The sequence below is a fragment of the Rhinoraja longicauda genome, chromosome 18 (genome assembly GCF_053455715.1).
Source record: "Rhinoraja longicauda isolate Sanriku21f chromosome 18, sRhiLon1.1, whole genome shotgun sequence".
Lineage (NCBI taxonomy): Eukaryota > Metazoa > Chordata > Chondrichthyes > Rajiformes > Arhynchobatidae > Rhinoraja > Rhinoraja longicauda.
In genome coordinates, this window is record NC_135970.1 from 28,581,916 (window position 1) to 28,604,843 (window position 22,928).

General features: G+C 44.3%; 1 protein-coding gene across 1 annotated transcript in view; it reads right to left on the bottom strand.

Annotated features, from left to right (window-relative positions):
* Positions 1–536: 536 nt before the first annotated feature.
* The window catches only part of ush1c (Usher syndrome 1C), an 86,870-nt gene continuing 64,478 nt past the window's right edge, over positions 537–22,928 (bottom strand). The window contains exons 24-27 of the mRNA XM_078414904.1: positions 18,207–18,260; positions 14,359–14,458; positions 3,805–3,914; positions 537–596 (exon numbers count right to left, since the gene is read on the bottom strand). Coding sequence (XP_078271030.1) covers positions 537–596; positions 3,805–3,914; positions 14,359–14,458; positions 18,207–18,260 — 324 coding nt within the window. The remainder of the gene's footprint in view (positions 597–3,804; positions 3,915–14,358; positions 14,459–18,206; positions 18,261–22,928) is intronic.

Sequence of the window (22,928 nt, forward strand, 5' to 3'; positions counted from 1 at the left end):
TTATCAATGAGGCACAAGGAAATAATGGAGGAAAACGTGTCCTTGGTTGTATGCACCAATTGTGTGCATTAATATCAGGGATCGATCATACGCATCTCTGAATAATCTGATCTATTAAAGCCTTGTGTGGGAAGTACACAGCATTAAGCACCTAGACCAATATAATGTTCTCCCCAGTATTAATGTCCAATTAAAGTATAAATTTACTAGTCAGCAAATTTGTTTTAAAGATAAACCATTTTACTCAGAAACACTTGCAAAGTTATTTGTTGTTTTTTTAATCTTAAAAATAGTATGTGTTAGAGTAACATTAAAAAGAGACAAATTATTTTAAATGTGAATCAAGAGTCAAGAGAGTAAAGAGTTTTTTTATTTGTCGTATGACCCAAAACGGAACAATGAAATTCTTACTTGCAGCAAGACTATCTAAGTGAATTTTTCAGTCATGTCTGGATGGATAATTTACAGCTTCAATTAGAAATACTGGAGTGAAGAAAGATTAAATCCCCCCCCTCCCCCCAAACACTAATTTAAACTTACACTTCATCGTCATATTCCTTTGGTGGAGACACAGCGATAACCAAATCTATCCAGTCCTGTAACAGAGATATCATAGTTATTGCTGGTGCAGCAATGCACTGGATTCAATTCGATGGATTCAATGCTACTTTATTGACGCCTGTACCTAGCTAGGTACAGTGAAATGCTTTGTTTTTATATACAATCTGGCAGTATACAAGAGTTGCCACGATTTGGCGCTGGCAAAGTTACAAAATTTCACCGAACAGTCCTTATCTACTGCCTGCAGCTGTACGTAAGAGCAGGCACCCCCTTCCCCCCCCCCTGTTGGGTTCCCCTTTGTTCTGGGCGTCCCCCTGTTAGGTCCCCCTTTTTTTTCTCGGCGTCCCTCCTGTTGAGTCCCCCTTTGTTCTGGGCGTCCCCCTGTTAGGTCCCTCTTTGTTCTCGGCGTCCCTCCTGTTGAGTCCCCCTTTGTTCTCGGTGTACCCCCTGTTAGGTCCCTCTTTGTTCTCGGCGTCCCTCCTGTTGAGTCCCCCTTTGTTCTGGGCGTCCCCCCTGTTGAGTCCCCCTTTGTTCTGGGCGTCCCCCCTGTTGGGTCCCCCTTTGTTTTCGGCGTCCCCCCTGTTAGGTCCCTCTTTGTTCTCGGTGTACCCCCTGTTAGGTCCCCCTTTTTTTTCTCAGCGTCCCTCCTGTTGAGTCCCCCTTTGTTCTGGGCGTCCCCCCTGTTGGGTCCCCCTTTGTTCTCGGCGTCCCCCCTGTTAGGTCCCTCTTTGTTCTTGGTGTACCCCCTGTTAGGTCCCCCTTTTTTCTCGGCGTCCCCCCTGTTAGGTCCCTCTTTGTTCTCGGTGTACCCCCTGTTAGGTCCCCCTTTTTTTTCTCAGCGTCCCCCCAGTTAGGTCCCCCTTTGTTCTGGGCGTCCCCCCTGTTGGGTTCCCCTTTGTTCTCAGAGCCCCCCCCCCGCCATGTCCCTCATCGTCTAATAGGTGAGAATCAACAGTGAAGTGAGAATTAACTAGAGAAAAAATAGAAATAATAGAAAAAAATATTCATTTATAAGGTTCAGGAATGAGAAGTCATTGCTTTTCTTCCAGCCTTTTCTTCACTCCTTCCATCAGAGGAAAGGGCATTATAAAAACAGACACTTCTATTATTAATTCTCACATCACTGTTGATGGTGACCTTTACAAATCAAGTTTTAGCCCTGCCTATTAAGAAAAAGGTATGAATAATACCCTTGTAATGTTTCATTTGCCCTCTCCACAGCTAAACATTTCCCGGCGGCTTAATGACAATTAAAATTAAAAAAGAATAATAATTTGAAGATTTGAACATTTTGAATTCGATAAAATATACATCACTCAGAAAAGGTTTCACCATCTGTTATTTGTTTTCTCTGTGACATTATATTCCGGTTAATGAAAATCAATATTTTATTTGCGTTCAAGGGGAAACTATGATAAAAACAATCCTTGGAACAATATCGTGCTCTATTGACAATGAGGGCAAACAGGAAAATGGATATTTTCAAAGTGTTCATTGTTTGTAATCACTCTCTAAACACTATTAACCTTAAAAAGAAATGCATATTCAGATCACCACCTATGGAACAGGTGGAGCCTATGCCCAGGATTGATGAGAATAGACAGAATATAGAAGAGTGGGGCAGGCAGAATAAACAGGATGGAAGGACTGTAAATCATCAGATCGACACAGAAACATGCTATAACAAAAAAGATGGTGACACACTGGCGCGGCTGGTAGAGCTGCTGCCTCACAGCACCAGAGACCCAGGTTCGATCCTGACCTCGGGCGCTCTCTGTGTGGTGTTTGCACATTCTCTTTCTGACCACGTGGGCTCCCTCTGGGTGCTCCAGTTTCCACCCACCTCCCAAAGACGTGCGGGTTTGTTGGTTAATTGGACTCTGTAAATCACCCCTCGTGTGTAGGGAGTGGATGCGAAAATGGGATAACATAGAACTAGTGTGGACAGGTGATCGATGATCAGCGTGGACTCGGTGGGCCAAAGGGCGTGTTTCCATGCTTTATCTTTCAGGCAATCAATCTTAATAAAAAGAGTGAGATAGAACATAACATTTACAGTGATAGAAGTCCAGAGAATATGTTAAAAACAAGGAACTGCAGATTCTGGTTAACACATAAAAGGACACAAAGTTCTGGAGTAACTCAGCGGGTCAGGTTACGTGGTAGAAATAGACAAAACATCACCTATCCATGTTTTCCAGAGATGCTGCCTGGCCCGCTGAGTTACTCCAGCACTTTGTGTCTTTTTGGAGAAGCACTGTAAATTGGATAGTGACTTCCTGCTTTCTTTATTTACCTGCCCCCTTGTGGACTCTGGATGTAATGTCCAATTTATTAGGACATAGAACATAGAACAGTACAACACAGGAACGGGCTGGATCCTTCAGCCCACAATGTTTGCGGGGAACATGATGCTAAGAGAAACTGACCTCATCTGCCTGTACATGATCCATATCTCTCTATTCCCTGCACTTCATGTGCCTATCTAAAAGCCTCTTGAACACCACAGTCATATCTCCCTCCACCATCACCCCAGGCAACGCATTCCAGGCCCCAGCACTCTCTTGTAATAAACTTGCCCCACACATCTCCATTAAACATTACCCCTCTCACCTTATAGCTACGGCCTCTAGTGTTGGACATCTCCACCCTGGTGAAAAGGTTCTGACTATCTACCCTATCACTGGCTCTCATAACATCATACCTAGCACGTTGCCAGGGGTGGTGATGGAGGTAGATACGATAGTGGCATTTAAGTGACTTTTAGATTGGCACATGGAAGTGCAGGGAATGGAGGGGATATGGATCATGTACAGGGAGTTTAACTTAGCATCATGTTCGGCACAAATATTGTGGGCCGAAGGGCCTGTTCATGTTAGGAATGGAGGGATATGGATCACGTGCAGGCAGAGCAGATTGGTTTGTCTTGGCTTCGTGACATTTGTGGGCTGAAGAGCCTGTTCCTGTGCTGTCCTGTTAAGCTAGTCCTGTTTACCCATGTTTGGCCCATATCCGTCTAAACCTTTCCGATCCACGTAGTAAACCTAAAATAATCACTGTCAACATAAAGATGACCATCTCTGAATGATACTGAAGGGGAAGCTTCTTTGATAGCGATGACACTTTAATAAATTTAGTGTCTGATGTTTGGTTTGATCTATTTTGCTCTTTTGCTGAAAATGCTGCCAATTCCCTCTTTGGGCAGGCAATAAATTAACCAACAGGATGGATAACAATACCTACTCCGCCACTGTTCCAAGACTTTGCCAACGTCGCCTGGGCCTCAGGTAGGGTGGCATCTATGAGGATCTTCCCATTGACCGCCATTATTTGATCTCCTTTCACTATTCCGCCTGGAAAAGACAAATTGTTGAAAATAACTACTGTTGCTTTCAAGGGACATAAAAAAAAATTGTTTTATGATCCAAGATCTGTATGTGCTGAGAAAAATCATTGTCACTGCCGTTTTTGCTGAGGCTTGGGGTCAGAGAATGGAAACAAGGAACAGCAGGTGCTGGTTAATACACAAAAAGACACAAGGCGCTGGAGTAATTCAGCAGGTCAGGCAACATCTCTGGAGGACATTTCGCAGCCCAGAGGGGGAGCAGTGAGAGAGGATGTTACTGAACTACACTGCAATGTCTGAAGAAGGGTCTCGACCCGAAACGTCACCCATTCCTTCTCTCCAGAGATGCTGCTTGTTCCGCTGAGCTACTCCAGCATTTTGTGTCTACCTCCTCTGGAGGACATGTTGTCCGGAGATCATAAGGCTGGAGTCATAGAGTTATACAGCGTGGAAACAGGCCCTTCAGCCCAACTCATCCATGCTGAGCAAGATGCCCCCATCTAAATTACTCCCACTAACCCGTGTTTGGCCCAAATTCCTCTAAGCCTAATGTAGGAAGTAACTGCAGATGCTGGTTTATACAGAAGATAGACACAAAGTGCTGGAGTAACTCAGCGGGTCAGGCAGCATCTCTGGAGGAAAGGAATAGGTAACATTTCGGGACGAGGCCCTTCTTTAGAAGTTCCAACGCAAAACCTCACCTATTCCTTTTTTTACCCAGAGACTTTGTATCCCATCTAAAACTTTCCTATCTATCGGGCTTGTAATATGAAAGAAATCATTAGAACTGGGTTTAACACATACAAATAATAATCTAATCAAGAAATGTAGGGTCACTTGACTTGATAGTGAAGGTAGACACAAAGTACTGGAGTAACTCAGCAGGTCAGGCAGCACCTCTGGAGATAAAGGACAAGTGATGTTTTAGGTCGGGATCTTTCTTCAGATTGAAAGTATGGGGGATGGGGGATAGTGAGGGGGGGAAAGAACTGTAGGCGAGAAAAGACCTGGGCAAATGATGAACATTTTAACTTCATGGTGCGTTTGTGAGAAGTATTGAAATGTTCTGCATTGAAACAAAAACTTAAGGAGATAACACCATACAGGAAATAGCAACAGAGCACTGAAGAGTCAGATGGTTCTGCAAACGGAAAACAATTATTTTCTGCCTCTAAATGACTATTTTATTATTAATAACTATTCATAGTCCTTACAAATTGAAGAACAAATGATTCACTGATACAGGTTTTGTTTTATTAAGAAATTCAATACTGATTGAGAATGATCAGCCATGATCACATTGAATGGCAGTGCTGGCTCGAAGGGCCGAAGGGCCTCCTCCTGCACCTATTGTCTATTGTCAATCTGCTTAATGGAACAGCAACCTAGTTTGAAGTTCAGAGAGGATTGAGTAAAGATTTACCTGCGGGTGGCAGTTCTGAATGTGTTCTATAGTCATGTCAGTGTGTTGGATGCCTCTCAAAATCATCACCATTGAAATCAATGCTATGGATTTTAAAAGCAAAGCACAGCACGCTGATACAGGATACAGCTTACTCAGTACTACGGAATGGGCTCCCAGCTGTAGTAAGTGTATTTTTGGTCTTGTGAAGAAATATGTCCGCAAACTCCCTGGTCTTGTGCGAATTCCACATACAAACAGTTCATATAGCACAGAATATGCCTTTTGGCCCAGAGCCAGAGACCAGGGTTTGATCCTCATAAGATCATAATATCATGTGATAGGTGTAGAATTAGGCCATTCAGCCCATTAAGTCTACTCCACCATTCAATCATGACTGATCTATCTTTCCCTCCTAACCCCATTCTCCTGCCTTCACCCCATAACCCCTGACACCCGTACTAATCAAGAATCTATCTATCTCTGCCTTAAATATATCCACTGAATGTCTCCACACCCTTCTGTGGCAGAGAATTCCACAGATTCACCACCCTCTGACTAAAGACATTTCTCCTCATCTCCTTCCTAAAAGAACGTCCTTTAATTCTGAGGCTATGACCTCTAGTCCTAGACTCTCCCACTAGTGGAAACATCCTCCCCATGTCCACTCTATCCAAGCCTTTCACTATTCTGTATGTTTCAATGAGGTCCCCCCTCATTCTTCTAAACTCCAGTGAATATAGGCCCAGTCCTTTCAAATGTTCATCATATGTTAGTCCTGACTACGGATACTGTCTGTATGGATTTTGTACATTCCACCTGAGACCGCGTGGGTTTCCTCCGGGTACTCTGGTTTCCTCCCACAATCCAAAATCGTGTGAGTTTGTAGGTTAATTGGCTTCTGTAAATTGCCCCTCGTGTGCAGGGAGTGGATGCGAAACTGAGATAACATAGAACTAGTGTAGAGATGATTGTTGGTCAGCGCGGACTCGATGGGCTGTATGTAGGGCCTGTTTCCACGCTGTGTCACTAAACTAAACTATAGTCTTTGTCATTTCAGCTAATCCCTTACTAATCCCATTTTATGTTCCCCACGTTCTCTTCAATTTACCACCCCCCCCCCTCCCCCCCACCCTCGACCACCCACCCGTACACTAGGGGGAATTACAGTGGCCAATGAGCCTACCAAACTGCACAATCCTGGAATGCAGGAGGAAACCGGAGCAGAATGTAGAAAAGAAGGAACTGCAGATGCTGGTTTATACCAAAGATAGACACAAAGTGTTAGAGTAACTCAGTGGGTCTGGAGAAAAAGGATGGGTGATGTTTCAGGTCAGAACCGTTCTTCAGACTGAAAGAAGGGGGTGGGGTGGTGATGAAGAGCAGGAGGCAGTGAAAAGCCCAAGACCATTCAGGATCGGCTAAAAATGACCTCAGGGAAGGCAGGTCTACTAAGCCCATTGTTGGCTAGGGAAGGTGGCATCCCAAGGGAAACTCGCGCACACACAGGGAGAACGTGCAAACTCCACACGGAGAGCATTGGAGGTCGGGATCACTGGGGCTCTGAGGCAGCAGCTCTACTAGCTGCACACCACGCCTCTCTGCATACATGTATGGGTACCTGAGAGTTTAAATCTACAATCTTCAGATGCAGAAAACGAGAAACAAAATCCAAGGCCAGAAACCTTAATCTTTCCTTCACCTGATTTCTTATAAATGATTCAAAAAGCTAACCAAATGGGCTGTAATTAAAGATCCCCTTAGCTATTTAAGCATAAATTATTCAGCCAGTCCAGCAATACAATCTATATTAAAATTGTTTGGACCATACATTAGCAGTTGCTAACTCACTGCTCTGACCTTGCAAATGCAATCTTGATTGATTGAAAGATACATCGTGGAAATAGGCACCTTTGGCCCACTGAGTCCACACTGAGCAGCGGTCACCCCTTCACACTGGTTCTATGTTATCCTACTTTCTCATTCACTCCCTGCACACGAGGGGCAACTTACAGAAGGCCAATTAACCTACAAAACCCACATGGCTTTGTGATGTGGGAGGAAACCGGAGCACCCAGAGGAAACCCAGTTGGTCACAGGGAGGACGTGTAAACTCCACGCAGACAGCACCCGAGGTTGGGATCGAACCTGGGCCTCTGGCGCTGTGAGGCACGTTCTGAGAGGAAAGACTTGAGGGAAGAGGGGGTCACCAGAGACTATTTCATTCATCATTTTGAAATAGTTGAATTGCTCACTACATGTATTAGCTTGGTGTGAGATTCATTGAAGATTCATGCTGAAGTTCTTTCTTAGTTGTATAACTTTCTCAGCTGTCCATTAATTGTTGAAAAAAAAAGTCAACTGCAATTTTAAAAGATTAAGATAATTTTTTTGACAGGCAAAGTTCAATGGAGATGAATCAAGGTTCAAAAGTGCCTTAACTGAATGTTAGAACAAGGTTGAATGATTAAATGCCTGCTTGTGTTCAAATATTTATAAAAGATGGAGACACAAGAAACTGCTGACGCTGGAATCTTGAGGAAGCACAAAGTGCTGGAGGAACTCAGTGGGTTTGGCAGCATCTCTGGAGCACATGGATCAGTAAAGTTGATGAAGTCAATGAGTTCTGCAATGACTCAGAAGTCTCAATTCTTCTCAAATTCCCTGAGTTCATGCAAGCAGGCACATTGGAAGCTACAAATATTCAGATATGCAGCGTTCATCTGAAATAGATGCTCTGCAGATGAAATAAGATAGCCTGGCACTCAGAGAACCACGATCGATAGCTGGCAACCACTGGGCACAATTTGTGCCGCACATGCACTGTCCAGATGTTCCAAGTAAGGAGCAGAGTGGAAGGACTTAAAGTGACCACCACAAGAACATAGAACAGAACAGCACAATCTTGGTATTCCAGGACAAGTTGGGCCAGAGGTTCTGTTCACATGCTGTATGACTATTAAACCTTGCGGGGAGTTGTGAAAGCAACCATGACTCAATTTCCACAACTTTTTACAACTTTGGACCACAGGCAGTAGTCCTTTAATGCACACAAATGTCAAACAAGCATTTCTAGTCAACTGCGCAGCTTACAATCCAAAGGTATTTTTGAGTTTAATTCATTGTCACGTGTACCGAGGTACAGGGAAAAGCTTTTGTTGTGTGCTAGCCAGTCAGTGGAATGATTATACATGATTGCAATCGAGCCATCCACAGTGTACAGATATATAATAAAGGGAATAACGTTTAGTGCAAGATAAACCCCTGTAAAGTCCGATCAAAGATAGTCCGAGAGTCTCCAATGAGGTAGATAATAGTTCAGGACTGCTCTCTCATTGTTGGTCGGACGGTTCAATTTTTCTATCTGAGGCAGCCTGTGTGCTGTATGCCTGGTCATTTTGCCTCTTTCCTGTTAGGGCTATCATCAGACCTCAATGAATGACCTCCAGGTTTAACTTCCACTACAGAAACTAGTGTCGCCGTTACTATATATTCACGACTGTCCCTCCTTGCACTAACTCTGATTCACATCATAATGAAACTGCAAGAGCTGTTTTATAATCTACAACTTCTCCTGCAGTCATTTTAAAGGAAGCTGAAGCTTTAAACAAAAATGATGGATTTCAACTGCTTCTGAATTAAGTAAGAATCCTTTTATAGAACTAACTTTTAACTTTTGTCCAACCATCTGGCTATAAAAAACATCCCCCTCACCTGTATCCACCGGGAAGAAGGTACAGGAGCCTGAAAACTGTAACGTTCAGGTTCAGGAATAGCTTCGTCCCTACAGCCATCAGGCTATTAAACACTACAACCTCAAATAAGGTCTGAACTACAAAAGATTATTATTGTTATTATTGCACTACTATTGTTTGTTTTTTGTGTGTATGTATGTGTGCATGTACATATATGTGTGTGTGTGTGTGTGTGAGTATGTGTACTGTATATATACACACTGGACGTTTTTTTCTCTCTCGTTTATTATATTGTTTGCAGTGTACTATGTTTACATATTCTGTTGTGCTGCAGCAAGTAAGAATTTCATTGTTCTATCTGGGACATATGACAATAAAACACTTTTGACTCTTGACCTATCATTTGCCAGGCTTTGTCCTGGTCTCACCTCTCTTCCAGCTTTCTTCCCCCCCTCCCCCACTACAAGCAGTCTGACGAAGGGACCCGACCCGAAACGTCGCCTATCCATGTTACCCAAAGATGCTGCCTGACCCGCTGAGTTACTCCAGCACTTTGTGTCTTTTATTTGGAAACCAGCTTCTGCAGTTCCTTGTGCTTCCGTTTTGTTCTCATCCCATCTATACTTACTTATTTTTATAATTGCATTCATATCTTTTTTCAGCCTGAGCATTTAACTTTTTATTGATGATTGTTTTTATGTTAAAATACCTGTCCTTTCTCTAGATTTTAACATAACTTCTGCTTATGAAAAACCTTTGGAACCATTTTGTGTAGAAACAAGGAACTGCAGATCTGGTTTACAAAAAAAAAAGACACAAAGTGCTGGAGTAACTCAGCGGGTCAGGCAGCATCTCTGGAGAACATGGACAGGTGGCGGTTCGGGTCGGGACCCTTCTTCAGACTGATTGTGTGGGGGGGGGGGGGGGAGAAAGCTGGAAGAGAGGAAGGGCAGGACAAAGCCTGGCAGGTGATAGGTTAATACAGGTGAGGGGAGTTTCTATGGACAGATAGTTAGACAAAGGTTAAAGATGAAAAGAACAAAGGTGTGAGACAAAAGGATCGAAGAGTTATGAAATGTGAAGCTAGAGGAAGGAATGTAGGTGGAAGGGGAGGGGGAGGGTAGAAATAAGTGCAAGTCGTGGTGGGGCATAGGGAGAGAGGGTGAAGGACCGGAGTCTCATATTCCGTTTGGGTAGCTTACAAGTAGGACACAAGGGAGGGGAAGGGGCATTGGAAAATTGCAAACGTTTCATAGTGTGAGCTGAGTATCCTTGATAGGTATCCCTTGAAGGGCAGCACGGTGGCGCAGTGGTAGAGTTGCTGATTTACGGTGCCAGTGACCCGGGTTCGATCCCAACTTCAGGTGCTGTCTGTACGGAGTTTGTACATTCTCCTCATGACCACATGGGTGTTGTTCGAGATCTTCAGTTTCCTCCCAGACTCCAAAGACGTACAGGTTTGTAGGTTAATTGGCTTGGTAAAAGTGTAAATTGTCCCGAGTGTGCGTAGGATAGTGTTAATGTGCGGGGATCGCTGGTCAGTTCAGACACAGTGGGCTGAAGGGCCTGTTTCCATGCTGTATCTCTAAACTAAACTAAAAGGCGGGGCTGGAGATACTAGATACTTTGGAATTCCTTTGCTTTAGACCTCATTAGTTTATCGATGAAGAGTGATAAATCTACTATCAGATTTGGGTCTAGTGAGACAGACATAATATTCAGAAGCACTGGGAGACTATATTATTTTACTTTATGCATTGTGACTTTTTACAAAGCAGTTAATTATGCAGTAATGCAACCTCTACTATTAATAACCACTAAATACGCAAAATGAATACAGTTCGTCAAGTCTGCCTGACACTTTATACGTGCTTCATTTCATTACCTGTAACACTATCACTCTCAGCTGTTACTGCATAAATGAAAGAAATTAGAAACTGATAATGTTGTAGTGTGGCCTGAAAGATGTCTCCAATTCAAGTGTCCAACATTTCAAATCAATAGCTCAAAAGGCCTGTTGGGAGCGTTTCCCTGTCAGGCATCATTGATTGGGGTTAGGGTGGCACATTGACACAGCTGGTAGAGCCATTGCCACACTGCGCCTGAGTCCCAGGTTTGATCCTGACCTCGGGTGCTGTCTGTGTGTAGTTTGCTCGTTCTCCCTATGACCACATGGGCTTTCTCAGGTTTGCTCCCACATCCCAAAGACCTGCAAGTTTGTAGATTAATTGGCCCTCTGTAAAGTGCCCCTAGAGTGTAAGGAGTGGATGAGAAAGTGGGATAACAGAGAACTAGTGTGAAAGGGTGATGGATGGTCAGTGTGGACACTGGGCTGAAGGGGCTGTTTCCTGTGCTGTTCCATTCAATTCAGTTCAGTTGAAAAATCACCTACAACGTTCAGTCATTCAAATGCAAACTGCTTTGGCATTGAGAGTTCCAATTTGTTTTTTTAACTCAGTTTAGTTTAGTTTAGAGATACACACCCGCAGGCATTGCCACTTTCATTTCACTGCACATCGAGTATGTGTATGTGACAAATAAATTTGACTTGACTTGACTTGACTTGACGGCATATAAAGAGGCCCTTCGGCCCACCAGGTGCACACTGACCATTGATCACCCGTTCACATTAGTGCTACGTTATCCCACTTTCTCCTCCACACCCTGCAAGTTAGCATCCGTGTATACAAACCTGTTCATAAGTTATTGGAGGAACATTAGGCCATTTGGCCCATCAAGTCTACTCTGACAATTAATCGTAGATGATCTATCTTTCCCTCTCAACCCCATCCTCCTGCCTTCTCCCATAGCCCCTGAAACCCTTACTAATCAATGTTATGCTGCTGCAAGAACGAATTTCATTGTTCTGTGTCGGTACACATGACAATTAAACACTCTCGACTCTTAACAATTCTACAGAGAGCAGTTAACATACAAGCCCGCTTGTCTTTGGAATGCGAGAGGAAACCGGAGCACCCAGAGGAAACCCACGCAGTCGCAGGGAGAACGTGCAAACTCCACACACAGGCAACACCCGAGGTCAGGTTTGAACCCGTGTCTCTGGCGCTGTGAAGCAGGGGCTTGACGAGATGTGCCACTGTGTTGCCCCCTGTGAATGCAAATATGTGCTATAGTCCACTTGTAATGCCCTTTGCTGTTTGTGGCTTCTACCCTCATTTTTTACCCTCTCTTCCCTGTGCCCTGCAGAGATGCACATCCATTTCTCCCATTATCCCATCCACCCTTTCCCTTTCCACCGCTCCTTTCCACCTATATCCCTGCTTCGGCCTTCACACTTCATGCCTCTGCTTTCCTTGTCTCATAGCCTTTGTGTCCATCTCAGTTGCAGATTTGGAGTGTGAATCACACTGACTGCCAATTGGGATGAGAGCCAAGGGTTGTTTTGCCAATGACCACAGCAGGTATGTGGTGCTGACAGATGGCAACGGCAATCAGCAGGTGACCCTGACGTTATTGCTGCTGCAACCAAATAGAGTTCAGTAAGGCCGCAAACACCACCTGTTCCCCTGGCAACGCTGAACACACGACCAGCGGGAGGGAGAGGCCATTCTGATTGATTGAAAGATACAGTGAGGAAACACCGGGTCCACGCCGACCATCCATCGCCCGTTCACACTAGTTCTATGCTATCTCACTTTCACGTCTACTCTGCACACACAAGGGGCAACTTACAGAGGGCCAATTAACCTGCAAACTCACCCGTCTTTGGAATGTGGGAGGAAACCGGAGGAAACACACACGGCCGCAGGGAGAACGTGCAAACTCCGCACAGACAGTATCTGAGGGCAGGATCGAACCCGGGTCTCTGCTTCCATGGGGCAGCGGCTCTTTATTACGGTATGTGCTGAGTATTGTGTTTACACCGCCGGTTGGGCTGCTGCAAATAAGAATTTAATTGTTCTGCTTCGGGATATACGACAATCCAGGTACTCCTCAGCTTACGATGGGGTTCCGTTCCGAGAAACCCATCGCAAAACGAAAATACTGTAAGTCCAAATGCATTTAATACACCTGATCACGTGGCCGGAGGCCAGCTGCGGCTCGCTACGTGTCACTGCCGATTGCACCATCGCAAAATCAAAATATCGCAAGTCGAAGCATCGTAAGCCGGGGAGCACCTGTAAAGGACACTTGGCTCTTGACTCTTTATGAAGAAGCAGGAGAGACAGAGAGGCTCTCATCATAGAAGCATAAAAACGCAGAAAATAGGTACAGGAGGAGGCCATTCGGCCCTTCGAGCCAGCACTGCCATTCATTGTGATCATGGCTGATCGTCCCCAATCAATAACCCGTGCCTGCCTTCTCCCCATATCCCTTGATTCCACTAGCCCCTAGAGCTCTATCTAACTCTCTCTTAAATCCATCCAGTGATTTGGCTTCCACTGCCCTCTGTGGCAGAGAATTCCACAAATTCACAACTCTCTGGGTGAAAACTTTTTTTCTCACCTCAGTTTTAAATGGCCTCCCCTTTATTCTAAGACTGTGGCCCCTGGTTCTGGACTCGCCCAACATTGGGAACATTTTTCCTGCATCTAGATTGTCCAGTCCTTTTATAATTGTATATGTTTCTATAAGATCCCCTCTCATCCTTCTAACCTCTTTCAAACTTTCATTCATGCGGGAGCATTTCTTGTGCCTGGAATAGTTGATTGAGTAAAGTAGATCTTGCTGAAACATGCTACAAACTCCAACCACAACTGTACAACTATACAGGGGCAGATTGCCAGCAATTTTGGGTTTGCTTCTAACCTGAAAGTGGAGATGCCTGCAACATCATAGCATGGCATTTGCAATGAAAATGGCGTTGAAACTATCAGCTCCCACTAGAGTTGGCTTATCTTGCCTCCTGCTTAAAATAATGGTTGCAGGGCGACACAAAGGCGCAGTGGTAGAGCTGCCACCTCACAGCGCCAGAGACCCGTGTTCAATCCTGACTACGGATGCTGTCTGTACGGAGTTTGCACGTCCTCCCCGTGACCGCGTGGGTTTTCTCTGGGTGCTCCGGTTTCCTCGTACTCTCCAAAAATGTGCAGGTTTGTAAGTTAATTGGCTTCTGTAAATTGTCCCGTGTGTGTAGGATAGTCCTAGTGTATGGGGTAATCGCTGGTCAGCGCAGACTCGGTGGGCCGAAAGGTTCTGTTTCCATGCTGTATCTCTTAAAAAATGATGGAATGATGCAGCATAAATGAGGCAGCACAGGTAGACAGGGTGGTGAAGAAAGCAAAAGGCAAAGAGCCGGAAGACCTCAGTGGGACAGGCAGTATCTGCGGAAGTCGACATTTTCCAAATCGGCTGGAAAGGGAAGAATTCAGAAAGAGCAGAAACAATCTCACCATGTTTGTCTGCGGCTCCTCCATCATAGATAGCAGACACAACTATCTTCCCAAGTGGAGAGCTGATGCCCCCTTCAACTGCAAGGTCCAGCGATCCATCCTGTACAACAGAATGAATTAATCCATCAGCTCAAAGATTGGGTTACGACTTCTACTGACTTTCAATGTCATAAGAAGCTTCCTTACGTGTAACTCTTGACGTGCAGGCCCTGATCCTAGCAGGAGCAACACCCGGGAAATTATCAGACACCAATAAATTATTTAACACCAGGGGCAATTTAAAGAGGCCAATTAACCCACAAACCTGCACTTCTATGGGATGTGGGAGGAAAGGAGATACAGCACGGAAATAGGCCCTTCGTCTCGCCGGGTCCACGCCGACCATCAATCACCCGTTCACACTAGGTCTTTGTTATTCCACTTCCTCATCCACTCCCTACACACCAGGGCAATTTACAGAGGGCCAATTAACCCACAAACCCACACATCTTTGGAGGAAACAGGAGGAAACACGTGCAGTCACATGGGGAGCGTGCAAACTCCACACACTGACAGCACGCCCGAGGTCAGGATCGAACCCGGGTGTCTGGCTCTACCACTGCGCCACAGTGACTCCGGCAGAATTGTGGTCCTTTCCACATTTTGTTCAACCAATACACTTTCTCTGTCAAAGTGAAATTGTGTAAAAAAACAATCACATATGAAACTTTGGAACAACTACCTTTGTGCAAGCATGCAACATAAGCGCAGCAGTAGAGTTGCTGCCTCACAGCACCTCAGACCTGGGTTCGATCCTGACTACGGGTGCTGTCTGTACAGAGTTTGTATGTTCTCGCTGTGACCAAGTGGGTTTTCTCTGGGTGCTCCGGTTTCCTCCCATATTCCAGAGATGTAGGTTAATTGGCTTCAGTAAAATTGTAAAGTGTCCTTAGTGTGTAGGATAGAACTAGTGAACAGGGTGATCGCTGGTCAGTGCGGATGGTGGGTCAAAGGGCCTGCTACCAGGCTGTATCTTTGAAGTCTAAAGATTTAATTTACTTCCATGTTTAAACACGTGTCACATTTTTGAGTAGTGCATCATTATGACGTACATCACAAAATGAATATAGACACAAAGTAGCTCAGCGGGTCAAGCAGCATCTCTGGAGGAAAAGAATAAGTGAGGTTTCGGGGCAAGACCCTTCTTCAGTCTGATACATGAAAAATATTTACAGGTACCTCGAAACGCTGCATAGGCGAGACCAGCTAACTGACAATACATTAGCTCAAGATGCAGAAACAAACAAAACAAAGTCTGAAGAAGGGTCTCGATCCAAAACTATTATTTTTCTCCAGCGATGCTGCCTTTCCCGCTGAGTTACTCCAGCATTTTGTATCTAAGAAATAGACAATAGACAATAGGTGCAGGAGTAGGCCATTCGGCCCTTCGAGCCAGCACCGCCATTCAATGTGATCATGGCTGATCATTCTCAATCAGTAACCCGTTCCTACCTTCTCCCCATACCCCCTGACTCCGCTATCCTTAAGAGCTCCATCTAGCTCTCTCTTGAATGCATTCAGATAATTGGCCTCCACTGCCTTCTGAGGCAGAGAATTCCACAGATTCACAACTCTCTGATTGAAAAAGGTTTTCCTCATCTCCGTTCTAAATGGCCTACCCCTTATTCTTAAACTGTGGCCCCTTGTTCTGGACTCCCCCAACATTGGGAACATGTTTCCTGCCTCTATCTTCAGTGTAAACCAGCATCTGCAGTTCCTTCCTACAGATACATCACAAATCCACTACTTAAATTCTTCCCCAATGCTGCCTCAGTGCAAGGTACAGATCCCACCTGAAATCAAAACCATTGTAAGTCTCAGAGCCATTTTGTATATTATTATATTACTTTGTATCCTGCTGTATTTTTGGACACTAAGGGGTTAATGCTATGCTTACGTATGGGCTGGGCGGAGCCAGAGAGCCTCCAGCTTCGACGTTGGTGGGCAGTTCAAGCCAAGAAGCGGCTGATAGAAATTCAGCCTAAAGAAGTAGCTGGTGTGAATCGTCTAAAAAAGAGCCTACTGACAAGATATCAGTAAGAAATCTGAGCTGGAGATAAGATCTGGCAGTTTGTATAAGTTACGTAGATTACGGTAGGATAATAGATTTTACCAAGCTAATCAATAACAAGTCGATGACAAGAGATATGCCAATATGTTATATTGCAACTTCAAATAAACGACTAACTGATTTAAATGACTAACGGATTTAAACATTGTGGAGATCTCTGTTGTTGTGTTGCTTGCATCAATAAAATATCGTTCCAACTAATCTACGTCGAAACAACAGCTTGGATCTAGATAAGATAGACGAGAAGCTGGCCGTAATAGCAAGGGTAGATCTACATCTTTCATTATCTTACATCTTTCATTATTGTCATGCTTATAAAAACACGAATTGAACAATAACATATTACAAAGGGTAGCACAGTGACTTTACATCTTGTTGTTTATGTGTTATATTTTCTTCTGGGTTCACAGACTGAAAGCTGGTTAAAAAAAAATCCAGCAAACATATCTTTCGAGTTGGAGTGGCACTTAAACCTGAGCCTTCAACATGCAACACTATAGCCTGGTGCCAAACATCTGACTGAACCAATTATCTAGATGATATTTCAGGGTTGTATTTATAGATGCTACGCTGGTTAAACAATGCAATGATCTTGCCAGCATGATCAGAGTCGGAGTCACATAGTACAGAAACAGAAAACTGAAGAAGGGTACCGACCCAAAACGTCACCCATCCATTTATTTCCAGAGAAGCTGCCTGACCCGCTGAGTTACTCCAGCACTTTGTGTCTACCTATGGAAACAGGCCCTTTGGCCCAACTCGTCCATGCTAACTAAGATGCTTCATCTACACTAGTCCCATTTGCCTGGGTTTTGCCCATATCCCTCTAAGCCTTTCCTATTCAAGTACTTGCCCAACTGCCTTTCAATAGACAATAGGTGCTGGAGGAGGCCATTTGGCCCTTTGAGCCAGCACCACCATTCAATGTGATCATGGCTGATCATTCTCAATCAGTACCCCGTTCCTGCCTTCTCCCCATACCCCCTTACTCCGCTATCCTTAAGAGCTCTATCTAGCTCTCTCTTGAATGCATTTAGAGAATTGGCCTCCACTGCCTTCTGAGGCAGAGAATTCCACAGATTCACAACTCTCTGACTGAAAACGTTTTTCCTCATCTCAGTTCTAAATGGCCTACCCCTTATTCTTAAACTGTGGCCCCTTGGCCTGTTTCAATGTTGTTATAGTACCTGCCTCAACTACCTCCACCGGCAGCTCATTCCATATACCCACCACCTTCTGAGCGAAAAGGTTGCCTATCAGATTTCAATTAAATATTTCCCCTCTTATGTTAAACCTATGCCCGCTTGTTTTAAATTCCCCTACCCAGGTGAAAAGACTTTGTACAACAACCCAATCTATTCCGCTCATGATTTTAAACACCTCTTTATGATCACCCCTCCATGGAATAAAGACCTCGCCTGCTCAACTTCCCCCTATAGCAGGCCCTCACGTCCGGGCAACATCCTCGTAAATCCTCTCTGCACTCTCTCCAGATTTCTGACATACTTTCTACAGCAAGGTGACCAAAGCAGAACACAATACTCCATGTGCGGCTTCACCAACATCTTAGCTGGAATTAAAAGGAATGCAGCGTGCATTTTGCCTGGAGATATTTTGTTGAAACTTGTAGATATGATCAATATAGAGGAAGAAATCAGAGCCACAGTGAATACAAAATACACATTTCACTGATAGGAGAATTGAACAGTAATCTTACTATTGCAATAAATCTTATTACCTTCTTAATTCGTAAGAGGCGAACATCTTTTCCCGCAATCTGTTCTGATGTGAACTGAAATATAATTATGTTTTTGATTAGTAATATGCCATCTCCTGTCATACTAATTATGATCTAAGCAGATAAAATTATTTCCTTAAAGTCAGGATTTACTTTTCATATAAATGATCTGAAATAAACTATGATATGACATAATACTTTAATAAAACTAGGACTTTATTTCTTGAAGTGCAGGGGGGCTGTGATTTGATCTTATTGAGGTGTATAACCTCAATGAGGGGAATAAATAGGGTGAATGCACAGAGACTTTTAATCAATGTAGAGGAATTGAAAAAAATATAACATTTGTTTCAGGTGAGTGGGGAAGGATTATATAGGAACCTGAGCGGCAACGTTTTCCACACAGAGGGTGGTGGGTATATGGAATGAGCTGCCAAATTAGGTAATTGAGATAGGTTCGAGAACAACATTTAAAAGACATTTGGACAGGTACATGGACAGGATAGGTTGAGAGAGAAATGGGCCAAATGCAGGCAGGTGGGATTAGTGTAGATGGGACATCTTGGTCAGCGTTAGCAAGTTGGGCCGAATGGCCTGTTTCCATGCTGTATGACTCTAAAACATAGAATTCTGTACACAATCCATCTCGGGATAATTTGATCTTCACTCTATGACTGATGCATCCACATTTCTCTTGTTATTTTTACATCCTGATCACCGTTGTTAAATTCTGCAAGTAACACTGTTATTAATCCTTCAATTACTCCATTTTCCTGCAGGAAAATTATGTGCTGCAGTTTTCAATTGACAGCAACAGTAGTGTGTGACTTTTGTGCTGTGTCATGGTTTGCCTTTTGCAGTTGGGAAATAAAAATGTATTCATCTGATGTGAAAGCTTTACCTAAACGCACATTTCCAATCACGTGCTTTTGTTCAGAATACGTCATTGTTAAACGGTAAACAAAGCCATCCAGGGAAAAGGAATAGGTGACCTTTCTGGTGTCTGGCTCTGTACAGCAGCAACTCCACCGCTGCACCACTGTGCCGCCATGGTTTGTAGCTCAACAGTTCCATAGACAAAGTCCAATGTCCACAATGGGGTAGAGGCGAATCGGACAGCACCATAGCTGTGCAGAGAGGAACCGCAGATGCTGGTTTATACCGAAGATAGACACAAAATTCTGGAGTAACTCAGGGGGTCACGCAGTATCTTTGGAAAAAAGGAATAGGTGACGTTTCGGGTCGGGTCTGAAGAAGGGTTCTGACCAGAAATGTCACCTATTCCCGCTGAGTTACTCCAACATTTTGTGTCCATCTGTGGTGTAAACCAGCATCTGCAGTGCCTCCCTGAACAAACCCATAATATGTATCTATTATGGTGTAGGTGTTGACCTGGCAAATTTATATGATAATAGTTTACGATACGATATAACTTTATTTATCCCAGGAGGGAAATTGATCTACCAACAGTCATGAAAAACACAAAATACATGAAACATGAAATTAAAGTGACGAGAGGGAAGGCTTGGAGGATGTGTCAGGGTTTAGATGCTTCTCTATGGACAGGCGGCCATGGGATGCCCTACAGCAGCCGGGCGAGCGAGCGGGCGGATCGAGCACAGCCTGCGGCAACTGCACGGAGTGGCGGTGGAAGGAGTCGACGGCACCTCGCTGGGCCAGACCCGCCCCTACTTCACCCATCCAGTGGCACTAGAAACACCGGGCCTTCAAGTGAGAAAATAATCGAATATCACCTTGGGCCGAGATCGTACTTTTCTGGGACTCGGAAGTTGCAAGGTGGCGCTGGAACGTGGAGACTCTCTGCGTGCTGTTCCAGATGAGGATCTCACGTATAGTTTGATTTGACTGGATAGCATGCAGACCAAGCTTCTCACAGCATCTCTGTGCACATGGCAATAAATAAACTAAACTATATCCTTTTCTGGCCAAAAAAACAAAAACGATGGATAATTAAGGGGAGTCAAGAACCAGAAGACAAAGATTTATGGTGAGAGGCAAAAGATTTAATAGGAACCTGAGGGGCAGCTTTTCACTCGGTGGGTAAATGGAACGAGTAAATGGAGGTAGTTGAGGCAGGCACTATAACATCACTTTAAATTAATTTGAACAGGCACGTGGATAGGAAAGGTTTAGAGGGATATGGGTCAAACCAGGGCAGGTGGGACTAAAGCAGATGGGATATCTTGTTAGGCATGGGTGAGTTGGGCCAAAGGGCCGGTTTCCATACTGTGTGACTCTATGACTGAATTTATTGAATGACTGACTCCGAATACAATGAATGAATGGTGTGGCACAATGGCACAGCGGTAGAGTTGCTGCCTTACAATGCCAGAGACCCGGGTTCAATCCTGACTACGGGTACAGACTGTACAGAGTTTGTATCTTCTCCCTGTGACTGTGTGGGTTTTCTCCAGATAGTCCGGTTTCCTCCCACACTCCAAAGTCACACAAGTTTGTAGGTTAATTGGCTTCTTTAAATTGTAAATTGTCCCTAGTGTGTAGGATAATGCTAGTGTATGGGGTAATCGCTGGTCGGTGGTGACACAGTGGGCCAAAGGGCCTGTTTCCACGCTGTATCTCTAATGTCTAAATTCTAAAGTCGAAAGACACTCAGTTAAAGTTGGTCAATATATTGCAATACACAAAACTGTTCTTATTGCTGAAGAAATTGTTGAGGACTTATTTTGTTAAAAATAAATTCTCATGCCCCATCACGCTGCCTGTGAATTGGCATTCACATCATTACTTTTTTAGGAGTTATCCGTGTGCAGCATTCAAAAGCACTGTTATATCTCCCCATCCATCAACCATCCTCTCTGTTCCATTAGGAAGAGATGAGTTTGAATGTGTTTTCACACCTGCTCCCCCTGCTGTGAGCAACACAGTCACCTAATGGTTGCTCCCTAACACCCTGTGGATCCAAACTTGTTTTTCCAGGCAAAGTCAGCCCATCACTCGGTCGGTCGATCGACACAGCGAGAGGCTCGGGAGATGCAAACAACACTGTCAACCTATGTGTGCGGTCCCTGAGTTTCAAATTTAGTTCAGAGATCCAGCATGGAAACAGGCCCTTCCCCCACCGAGTCCACGTCGACCATCAATCACCCAATACAATACAATATATCTTTATTGTCATTGTACAGGGGTACAACGAGATTGGGAATGCGCCTCCCATACGATGCAATAAATTAATTAGCTAGTCAGTATTAATTTAAACAACCCAATGAAACAAATTGGAACAGTTTTAAAACAGAATAAAGTGCAAGTAGATCTGTGCCGGTTCACTGTGCGATGTGACCATCCGGCTCAGCAGGACCGGTTCATAGCAGATATGGCCCTGGGGATGAAGCTGTTCCTGAGTCTGGAGGTGCGGGCGTAGAAGGCCTTGTATCGTCTGCCCGATGGTAGAAGTTCGAACAGACTGTTGCACCAGCTCCATGTTATAGACATTCTCATCCACGAGGGGCAATTTACAGATGGCAATTAACCGACAAACCTGCACGTCTTTGGGATGCGGGAGGAAATCCATGTGGGCACTGGTAGAACTAGAGAGCGGTCCCGAGCTACTATCTGCCTCATTGTACACCATTGAACTACCTATAATTGGACTTTACCTCGCACTGAACGTGATACCCTTCATCCTGTATCTGTACACTGTGGACGGTTCGATTGTAATCATGTATCGTCTTTCCGCTGACTGGTTGTTAGCAGGCAACAAATGCATTTTACTGTACCTCAGTTCACGTGACAATACACACGTCTTTGGGATGTGGGAGGAAACCGGAGCACCCAGTGGAAACCCACACAGTCATTGGGAGAATGTGCAAACTCTACATTTTGGCACCCGGCATCAGGCCCAAACCGTGTCTCTGGCGCTGTGAGGCAGCAGCTCTACCCGCTGTGAGGCAGCAGCTCTACCCGCTGCGAGGCAGCAGCTCTACCCGCTGCGCCACTATGCCGCCCTGCACTGTTGCTGATTTTTTAGTTGGAAGGGAAATTGAAAAACACTTTTAAGTGTGATTAACACCACATCATTTTGTGTTTTTTTCTCCATCTGTAGCTATTAATCATCTAATATGTACTTCTTGGTCCAAAATGCAAAAATGCCAGAATCATTTCATTGCATGATCAAGAATAAATTAGTGTTTTGAACGGACAAACATTTTAAAATTGATTGTGCTCAGATTGGCATTGTCACCTATCATTACATTTTAAATACATTAAGAAATATAGCTTGCTTCTGTTTATTTACATATTGTTGTCCCTAAACCAAAGTCTAAAGTTTGAAAGTCAGTTTAGCAACGGGAAAGTTATGGAAACCAAGTATACACGTACTGCTGAAATATGACCGTAAACACATTCTATCCACAAAAACAATGGCTAATTAACTGCAAATTCTCCGTCAGATCCATAAGGCAGATGAGCTAATTTAGTTCCATTCGGCCCATCAAATATTATCTGGACCTACCCTTTCTTTGTTAGACTTTACTTTAGACTTTAGAGATACAGTGTGGAAACAGGCCCTTCAGCCCAGCGAGTCTTTGCTGACCAGTGACCACCCTGTACACCAGCATTACCCTACACACCAGGAACAATTTACAGAGGCCAATCCATATACGAGCCCGTGCGTCTTTGAAGTGTGGAAGGAAACCGGAGCACCCGGAGAAAGCCCACGAGGTCACAGGGAGAATGTACAAACTC